The sequence below is a fragment of the Montipora foliosa genome, chromosome 2 (assembly GCF_036669935.1).
Source record: "Montipora foliosa isolate CH-2021 chromosome 2, ASM3666993v2, whole genome shotgun sequence".
In the NCBI taxonomy this organism is placed as follows: Eukaryota; Metazoa; Cnidaria; class Anthozoa; order Scleractinia; family Acroporidae; genus Montipora; species Montipora foliosa.
Genome location: NC_090870.1, coordinates 53,222,022 through 53,232,021, shown reverse-complemented (window position 1 = coordinate 53,232,021; position 10,000 = coordinate 53,222,022). Strand labels below are relative to the sequence as shown.

At 37.5% G+C, this 10,000-nt stretch overlaps 2 protein-coding genes across 2 annotated transcripts in view; one reads left to right on the top strand and one right to left on the bottom strand.

Moving 5' to 3' along the window:
• Nucleotides 1-9,203, bottom strand: part of LOC137993550 (uridine-cytidine kinase 2-like) — a 9,570-nt gene extending 367 nt beyond the window's left edge. Inside the window, exons 1-7 of the mRNA XM_068839473.1 lie at nt 9,076-9,203; nt 7,713-7,872; nt 6,954-7,050; nt 5,947-6,089; nt 5,334-5,431; nt 4,684-4,732; nt 3,398-3,511 (exon numbers count right to left, since the gene is read on the bottom strand). Coding sequence (XP_068695574.1) covers nt 3,398-3,511; nt 4,684-4,732; nt 5,334-5,431; nt 5,947-6,089; nt 6,954-7,050; nt 7,713-7,872; nt 9,076-9,186 — 772 coding nt within the window. The 5' untranslated portion in view covers nt 9,187-9,203. The remainder of the gene's footprint in view (nt 1-3,397; nt 3,512-4,683; nt 4,733-5,333; nt 5,432-5,946; nt 6,090-6,953; nt 7,051-7,712; nt 7,873-9,075) is intronic.
• Nucleotides 9,204-9,304: 101 nt separating this feature from the next.
• Nucleotides 9,305-10,000, top strand: part of LOC137993549 (FAD-dependent oxidoreductase domain-containing protein 1-like) — a 10,788-nt gene continuing 10,092 nt past the window's right edge. Inside the window, exon 1 of the mRNA XM_068839472.1 lies at nt 9,305-9,590. Coding sequence (XP_068695573.1) covers nt 9,327-9,590 — 264 coding nt within the window. The 5' untranslated portion in view covers nt 9,305-9,326. The remainder of the gene's footprint in view (nt 9,591-10,000) is intronic.

The window sequence follows — 10,000 nt, the reverse complement described above, 5'->3', positions numbered from 1 at the left end:
GAGATTGTCAAGCTTTGAACAAATTGGAAAGGTAAAATCTCAAAACCCTGACACTTATTTCGCTTTATTTATCCTCGCCATTTCACCATTAAATGACCACACAGGTTTCGTTGTTTTTTTCAACTGAACAAAATTGGCAGTCATGTGGCCCGTGGACTAGCTGGAGACATGGGTCAGGCCTCGGTCATTCAAAAGGTGGATAACGTTAACACCGAATAAATCACTATCCAGGGGATAATTATTTATCCAGTGGATAGCATTATCCACCTTTTGAACAACAGAGACCTGTTCTCTAAATGACACCAGAAGCTTATTTGCTTCTATTTCTGCAATGTTAATCCACGTAGCACTAACTGTACGTGTCATCAAGCGCGCGCTAGTTGTAAATCGTAAAATGTAAATGCTTTGTTTATAGTGGAAGTGTACTTAGCAATCAAGCTAGTTCACAGGTTCTCCACTTTTAATAATCTGAAAGAAACAATTGAAACTTAACAGAAACATGATTAAGAACCCCAACTGGCAGGAGGCAATCAGTTGGCTATTTACAAAGCGTGGTAGAGTTGAATCCGGGACAACAGGAAACAAATCCAAACCAGTATTTGAATCATTTATGTTTTGTCAGAGCTATAAAAAAACTAGAATGAGTTGAGCAGATTAAGCTAAAAAAGAATTTTAAACGCCATCTTCTTGTATTTTGTAATAGTTAGGATTAATTGATAATAGGACTTTGTGTAGTAAAATTCAGGGAGTAATCGGGCTCGAAAATTCAAATAGACATTGCGCCTCGCTCTCGGCCTATTTTGAAATTACTCGCTCGATTACTCCCTTAATCATAACCATTACTAACAATTTTCTCAAATTTGATTGGTGCATTAACTGCTTTCATTTCACTAATTATTGTGCAGGCGTGAAATCGGACAGTTGGCTGTAATCGGGTACCTGCAATCGGACAATTACATCAGCCAATCATAAGTGCATTCAGCTTAAGCCATCAATCACATAATTTATCACAATCACCTTTGCAACAATCACTTACCCTACCAAACTGCGGGTTTTCCAAAACGGACGAATTTGTAACATTAGACAGTGAAAAAGGAATGCATTTGTTTTCTCGGAAATTGTAATGGTTATGATTAAATGGTAACAGGACTTCGGATCATCCAATTTGGTCTGTAATCATACTCGTGATTAAACAAATCGGGTGTTAATCACTCGTACAATTACGGGCCAAATTGGAGTCCACTCAGTCCTATTACCATCACGAATTGTACTCCACTCAGTCTTTTACTTCTCAGAAATAAACCGTCTCGTTGAAAATCAAAGGAACGCTAGCTTCCTGCGCAGACATTCTTTTGGCTCGTCACGCAATCTTTCGTTCGTTGAGGAGGAAAGATTGCGTGACCAGTCACGCCAGCTTTGACAACTTTAAGAGTGCAATGAAAGCAAAATTTTGGGGGAATAACGAAAATATGATCGCTATTAAAAACAGAGATTACTCTTAACAATGAAAGACATTAACTTGTATACAAGAAATAAAAACCAGCAACACATTCAACTCTTTTCAAAGCAGAAAATAATCTAATCCCATAAATGCTACATGAGCAAATCTGCAGTGTTACCCTTCTACCCAAAGTTAAAAAAAAAACAAATATCGATATGCGAACAAATTAATCCTATTTGGACGAAAGGATTTGCACCACTTAACTTTTCCTGTAAAAACTGGTTCAGCTTTATTGCTGAGATTTTGAATTTTTTTTTGGCAAAATTTGGCTGCAATGCGGAAAAATTTTCACAACGGCTAAGCATACATAAATTCTACTTAGGCTTTACCTGGTAAACACTGCATATACTTAGTAAATATCTTTCATGGACTATACTATAAATATACTATTTTCAGACTTCAAACTCTCTGATAAAAATGTCAAACTAAAACTAACTTTACACTGTTAAACAATTAACCACACCAGTGTTGCAGGCCCGCCTGATCACACCTCATGTCTATGTAACATCTGATAAAATTTATCTATCTGTAAACTTATTATTCATTGAAAATTTTATCCCAATGCGAGCAAACAAACAAAGAGGAGCTCTACAAATTTGCTTCTTAAGTTTGATCAAATTTAAATAATTATTTTCCTTCCTAATATAAATCTCCCCATCCAAAGCAAACATATGTCACCATTGTTACCCAGAATATCCCTTTTTCTGTTTCGTGCAAGCCACATAAACTTGGCATAACTAGCAATAATTTGGACCCACGATCGTGATGTGAAAGGCACAGGGGAAGGGGATGGGGGGGGGGGGGGGGCGCTCCCATATAAAAAGGGCAGGGATACTTGTCATCTCGCTTAGGGGTGCAAATTTCGGATTTTGGTCTCACATAGGGTGTTTTGGGCAAAACGCAATCATATGTAGCCGTGAAGGTCTCCTTTAGGGTTGCGCGCGAAGAAATATAAAAGTGCATATTTACACTTTTATATTTCGTCACGTAGGTGAAAAGTACTAGATGATAATGTCTTTGCCATCATAAAAAGTCACTGTATTTCTTATTTCTCTGTGTTATAATAAGAGACCATAATTATTATGGTCTCTTTTAGGCGTCCAAAAACGCCTGGGCCACACCCAAACTGGTCTCCATCCCCGGGGAATGGCTTGGGTCTATTGTTGATTTTATGTCACAAACTGCTTTGCATTCCTGTTTTCAGATAAATTTTGCATTGCAAAGCAGTTTGTGAGGTCAAATCGAGAATAGACCCATGCCTCTCACATCACAGTCATGGGTCCAAATAACTGCTGGTTTTGATAACTTTGCGCGTCTTGCCTGGCAGGTAAAAAGCGAAATATTGAGGCAAGAATGGTGAGACATGTTTGCTTTTGGTTGGGAGATTAATATTGTAGATGAAAAATATTTGAGTTTAGGCGCACTTTAAGTTAGCTTACAGCACAGTAAAAATTACATTTTGTGTTACATCTACATTGCATGTGTACATCATTATCATTATTGAATAAAGTAGTAAATATATCGTGCATCACCTTAAACAGCAACAACAACAACAAAAAAAAAAAACAGAAAATACGTCATTTTACTGTTGATAAACTGTTAGTGGTTATATTAGACTTACACTTTACCCACTTCAGTTATTTTTTCTGTAAAAAGATTATCATTCCATAGGTAATGTCAACTAAGAGTTAAAGAGTAAGATAATTAACATGTTATACAGGAATCTGATAAAGAAAAAAGACAATAATATTGATTACCAATTATTAATTACCATATTACTATTAAAAATAATACTGATTAATTAAATTAACAAAGTGCAGGTGTGGGAATAATTTTAGCAAAATTTGTAGAGCTCAACTTATTAGAGCCTTCAATGTGGTCTGGATGAAATCATACTCGGGTCGGAGAGTTGTCTTTGCCATCTTCCTGGTTCCTTGCCACCATCAACTTGACTGCTTGTGTTACCATTTAGAATATCTTTGATGTGCTGTACAATAAGGCCAATAGCAACTACAACAAAATTATGACAGATTACACCTTGACAAATTGTTTTAATTTTGAAGGTTAAATTAGTTGTTTCTTTTGCCTCCTAAGGGGCCAGACACATTTCACTCATCAATGGAAGCTGGATTAACTTAACAACACCTATGTCCCCTTTAACAATGTAAATAGTGTAAAACACCGATGAAACATTCATTCATTCATTTTGGAGTGCAGGGATGGCGTAGTGGTGAGAGAGCACTTGCCTCCCACTAATGTGGCCTGGGTTCGATTCCCAGATGTGGCATCATATGTGGGTTGAGTTCGTTGGTTCTCCACTCTGCACCGAGACGTTTTTTTCTGGGTACTCCGATAATTCCCCTATCTTCAAACACCAACATTTGACTTGATTTGTGTTACCAGTAATAATTGTTAATTTCAGTTTACAGTGTCCCCAATGGACCTCTTTAGCTTGTACATTTTGTTTTCCCATTTCAGACCACGTGATGTTAATTTAGGCCCGTTTCAAACGTCGAACTTTTCATGTGCCGAATCTAATGCAAATGAGAAAATCTATTGTTTTCGCTCATTTGCATTAGATTCGGCACATGAAAAGTTCGACGTTTGAAACGGGCCTAAGGAACAGTTTCTTTCAAACATCGTCTTATGCACGTGCATATGTGTGCATAACTTATGAAAAAACAAAAGGAAAATTCCCTTGGGAACATCACAAGGTCTGAAATGGGAAAACAAAACGTACAAGCTTAAGAGGTCCACTACTGCTCCAGCATTAGAATGACTAGACACTTCAATAATAAAAGTTCCTTTCCTTTTCTTTTCTTTTTAAGTTAAAGGCAAAAGAGAGTGGGTTGATCCACCAGACTTTATAGAACCTGGAGTTCCCATATTAAGTCACCCTCTGACCACTTGCAAAAGCTTTCATGGGAATAGCCCAATTCAACTTCCTGGCTATAGTTTGAAAAGGAAAGGAACTTTATTTAAGTGTCTAGTCGTTCTAGCGCTGGAGCGCTAATTGGGGACACTGTAAACTGAAATGAACAATGAAAGTAAATCAAGTCAAATGTTGGTTTTTGACCAGCAGAAAACACTATAGGCACTCCAATGAGCAGTAAACAATGGAAAAGTTGTCACCTCTGTATATTTTGCTGGGATTTAGTCAATAAATAATACCAGGTGACTACCTGTGTTCTCTGATCCTCTTGGTATAATCACATCTGCATATTTTTTTGTCTGAAATTATTGCAAACAGAGCAAAATGTCAGAAAACTAAGCTTACTTTTTAGTTTGACAGATACATGTTCATGTAGGTAGGCCTGGGTTCCTAGTAAGCTAAGTTGTGTCTATACATTGACTTCACATACACAACTTCACACACGGCAAGAAAGTTTTATTACCTGGCCTATATTAATGTTGGTGTTTTCCTCTTTAAAACCTCTAGTTTCCCTGGATCTTTGCCAGCTGCACCTGTGTTGTTTAAAGGGCTTGGTCCCATTGTTTTATTTCTCTGTATAATTATTTATAGCCTGCATAGCTGGTGGGATATTTCATTGCAGGATTATTTAGACATGCTGGAGTAAATCGATGGTTACCTGTACTTTGTTGTGTCTTGGCCCAGAGTGAAATCTACTGATCCCCATGCCAGTCGCGGCCCACTCGGGCCAAAACCATCCTGTGATAGACTATCCTGCCAGATACGCACGGTACTTTGTATATATTTTTTGCAACTACTCTTGTGAGGTCTTCCAGGTGGTGCAAATTAACCCCTTCATTCACAAGAGTCACTTACATGTAGGACAGTGCAATAAGTTATAACAAATAGTTGAGAACTTACAGGAAGACAAAACTCCTCAAATGCTGGTTTGACAAAATTTGAGTATGTAGCTAGAACTTGTTCCAGATCTCTTCCTCGTTCCTGAGTGTCTCGTAAAACTATCAAGGTGAAAGCAAGTTACCATTATCTTAAATGTTTACATGTAGATGTCACGACCAACGTAAATATACATCTAATGCCAAACAATTTTAAATTAATGAGACCTTTGTTCACAAAAGGTTTTGGGCTTGACAAGGCAAGAGAGGGTCACAGATGAGGAAGTATACATGAGAATGAAACAGTTACTGTATTGTAACTGTCATTAATCTGCTACAAAGAATGGACTGTCATGACCCAAGCAAGTGTCATCCCAAAATGACTACAAATTCAAAGTGACTTTTGCAGACGATACATGTGGTGCAAGGTTTCAATTACCAGCGGTCTGATTCCCACAGAGCCTTCCATTTTTTTAAAAAATGTTGTGAAGGTAGCCTCAGGCAGAACTCATGGAGGCACTAAGTGGTTTATCAATACTGCATAGACGCAGGAGAAGGGAGAGACAAGCATGCACTATTGTTGTACTCATTGTGATCTTGTGTCATCTGATGTGAAAAGGACTGAGGCTTAATCCTACCTCTTCTTGATAATCTTGTATCACTGTCTGAATCTACAAACAACTTCATATTCAGCATATCACGTATTTCCTTGAAGTAGAGTGTCAAAATGCCTTCAAACATTATCACGTCAGCTGGGTGTATAGTAATGGATTCTGACTTCCTGGTAATGGAATGAAAGTTACGGTTACATGTATGTCCAGAAAAGCAAGCCCAATTTCTATATCCAACACAAAGTGTCCCTTCAAGTCTAAGAATTTCCTACCTACAGTCATGTACACTGTATTTCTAACAATAGGGTTAGGGTAAAGGTTAGCAACAGTTTATACTTACTTGATGAGTAGCATTTGGGGAACACTTTGTGACGTTCATTGTCTGTCTTCTGAGTAGCCTGAGAGCAGTTGGGAAAGAGAGAGGGAGAGCCTGCACACATCCCTTGGAATTTTGAATGTCGCATCCAAATTTTAGAGGCAAAATACTGATTGGCTAAAATTATATTACTTGGTGACGTCATCATTGACCAGCTTCCGATGAAAGGAAAAGCGAAATGGCACACCACAGAGATGAGGTGATTAGAAATTCGTATGAAAAAACCACAGAATGTTGCAATTTTACTGAGACAAGGGTTGAGCAACAAGATGGAAGGAAATGTTATCCACAGGATTTGGGTCTGATTTTCCAACAAGAGTGACAAAATATTAATGTCACCTATCTGTCCTATTGTCGCTGATCAAATTTAGAGGCCAGAAACTTAGACCGTTCCACTGCGTCAGTTGTTGATTTAACATTAGAGGAATTGTGCACAATTCAGTTTGTAAATTGCTTGCTGCATTTACTACTGTAACGGTATAAAGGGCAATGCGAGTCAACAATTTAAAAAAGTGATTTCAGAGAAGATAGAGAGAGAGAGGAAAAAGATAAATAAGTTATTTACTAGCTAAGGGTCAGTCACAGTTATACAGACCTCCCAGCTGGCAAATAACATGTAATAATTATGATACATGAAGTACAGCTCAAGTCAGCTTACCTTGTAGCATTCACAGAATCATACATTGGAATCTCAACAACCTCTCCAGCTTTTATTTTCAGTAGCGTTTCAACAGTCATGTCAAAATCAAAGGCATCTGTTAAAGTGTATAAAAGGTTTGTAAGTTGTACGGATTTTTCTCTTACAGTACGTGATAAATTTATCAACATAATTATGAAATAAGGTCTGACACATCAACAAAATGACCCTGAGAGGGACATGTTAAGCAAAATCTTTTTATAAAAAAAATTGTTATTACTTGAAGTAAACTACTTAATTTAGGCTTAATCTTTAGTTCATTGAAACTTAAGCAGACACACTTTTAAAATTTTGTTTATACAGCAGTGGTGTTTTGAGGACTAGCAAATGACAAATGAGCTTGCAGTCCATTTTCATGCATAAAAGAGATACATTTTTATCTACTACAGGAGGAATATTTTATTCTAAATTAAACATACAGTTAAAACTAATGTAACGCATTCCATGTTTAAATATTATTGCATTGTCGACGTTAGTCAAGTATTCAATTTAACCACGCAGAGCAGGAAAATACATGTAATCTTTTCGATTACCTAAATGTACAAAAATCAATTATTTAGTGCAAGTCATGTGGCCCTTTCCTGCTTTTTTATATCCTTTCAAATATGTTGAATGAAAGATGACAATTATAAATTATGTATGTACCTTGAACTAAAAAGCATTTAGGCAGGGAAAAATTAAACCACCACCTCATACACCACAGACTTTGATCTAACTTACCAGGATGATCAAAGTTAAAATTCCCCACTTTTGCATCCTGAGCTTCAACCTCATGAAGTTCCCTGTAAAAACTCTCTTGACTGATAATCACAACTCGTCTTTGGTTGGAGTCTACGCCTTCTTGGCCTAATTGTTCCATTATTTTTGCACATACTGTGGACTGTAAAAAACTGTTTATATCACCATGCAGTTGATAAATTTAATCTCATTTCACCTTCACCCATCTGATGGGTATAAAACACAAGAACAAAAGACAGCATTCAAATTCATTCAAAGACTTAATATTCCAGTGCCATAGCAAATTTAACAGTTTCAATGTGCTATTCTTTCTTTCTCTGTTTCTTCTTCCTCTTCCGATACTAAACTACTCTGACCTCGTACGTTAATTTCGGCGCACGAATGGTGAATATACTGTATTAGTAATACTACAGTGTTACGTAACTGTAGGATTACTGTTACTGTACAGTATGCAGTACTTCACTTACTGTTTTTACATATGTGACAATGTTTACGAAGAGACTTCCTGGTTTGTCTTAATTTACCGTAATTTGCACTTTTAGCTACGACTGCCAACTAGCGCAGCTAATTTACGTGACACTTGCATCTCACAGGACATGGGTTTGAGTCGTTCAAAACGATTGTAACCGACTCGGCAATTAGAAGGGACAAGCAGCCGCCATTTAGTTTGCAGTGATCATGTCATGCAATTTTCTCGCTAAACAATAATAAGTTAATAAAAGTTAAAAAGGTTTTACAAACTCGGAGCTAAAAGTTAAAACTTATGAAATATTTCGTCCGTTTTTTCAACCGGACTTCATCAGTTAATGATGTGAATGTTAAAAAGATGAATTTTAAAAAAGCTTACGAAACCGGCGTTAAACAGAGACGATGGTTACGAATTAGCAGCCATCTATGACACAATTCTAACCCCCAAGAGGCGTTAAAAACCTTTTTAAAATTCATCTTTTTAACATTCACATCATTGACTGATGAAGTCCGGTTGAAAAAACGGACGAAATATTTCATAAGTTTTAACTTTTAGCTCCGAGTTTGTAAAACCTTTTTAACTTTTATTATGCTTCCGGAGCAGGAAACAAATGTTTTTAATTGTAATAATAAGTTAAGTCTGTTGTTCTTTTTCAAATACCACCAATATCGAGAAAACGCTTTATAGACGTATGTGATCTAAAGACGCATGTAAAAATTGTTTAGACCAGCTTTGAAAGCCATCCTATCGTGGTACCCCAGGAAAAGTCAACAACTTGCAATTTTTTACAATCGATTTTATACACTGTTTATAGTCAGTCTGTACCTACAACATGAGGACATTTGCTCGGAAGTAAGGCACAAGAGCTGAATTTACCTTTCCAGATGCTGATCCACCAGCAACTCCAATGAGAAATGGTTTGGGAGGAATATTTTTCATCACCTCTCTTCTGACAGTCACAGGTAGGAGGTCAGAAACCGACGCCATGTTTGTTGAACACAGGAAGGAAGAGAAGGGACTGGGGTGACAAACCGTGATCGGGCATCACCATATAAAGGATTGCGCAAGACAAAAGAAGCATTGTTTTAAATTTCTAATTAGGTATTCTTATTTTGACGCTTTCAAACATGGCTGCTCTCCGTTATTTCGTAAAGACGTTACGAAATAGTGTGTGCCTCCGTACAAAGTGCATTAACCTGATATTTTCTCGTTTCTTGTCACTGTCCTGTAACTTTTGTGGCTCGGGACGTCTTGACGGCGCCTGGGAGCGTAAAGTCTACGATGTTGCCATCGTTGGTGGTGGAGTAATGGGCTCATCTTCAGCTTACTTTCTTGCGAACAGAATGTCATCTGGAAGTGGCAAAATTTGCGTGATTGAGAGTGACCCAACCGTAAGCTATACTTCATAGTGAAATTATTAGAGCTTTCACATAGATGATGCAAATGCATCTCTTCACGAGGATGTCGAGAGTGACGCGAAATAGTGGATGTAGGCAAAACGAGGGGACAGGGGTTTGTAGTGACGATTCGTATTTTTTTCAATTTTCCTCTGTTTTTTTTTTTTTTTTTTTTCGCGCTTATCATTAAATTCGGCCTAAGAAAACGTGGTTAATACGAACCATTTACGCAACCCAGGTTCTCTTCACCTTTCCAAAATTAAGGTAATAGGTAAAGCCACTGCTTACGAGCCAGAAGGCCCATCAGGCCGGCGCTTATCTCCGGTTTCATTAGCATGAAGCGACTAGGAGTATTTATACTTCCCCCTGGATGAGATGCTAGTCCATCGCAGGGTTACCCCCAG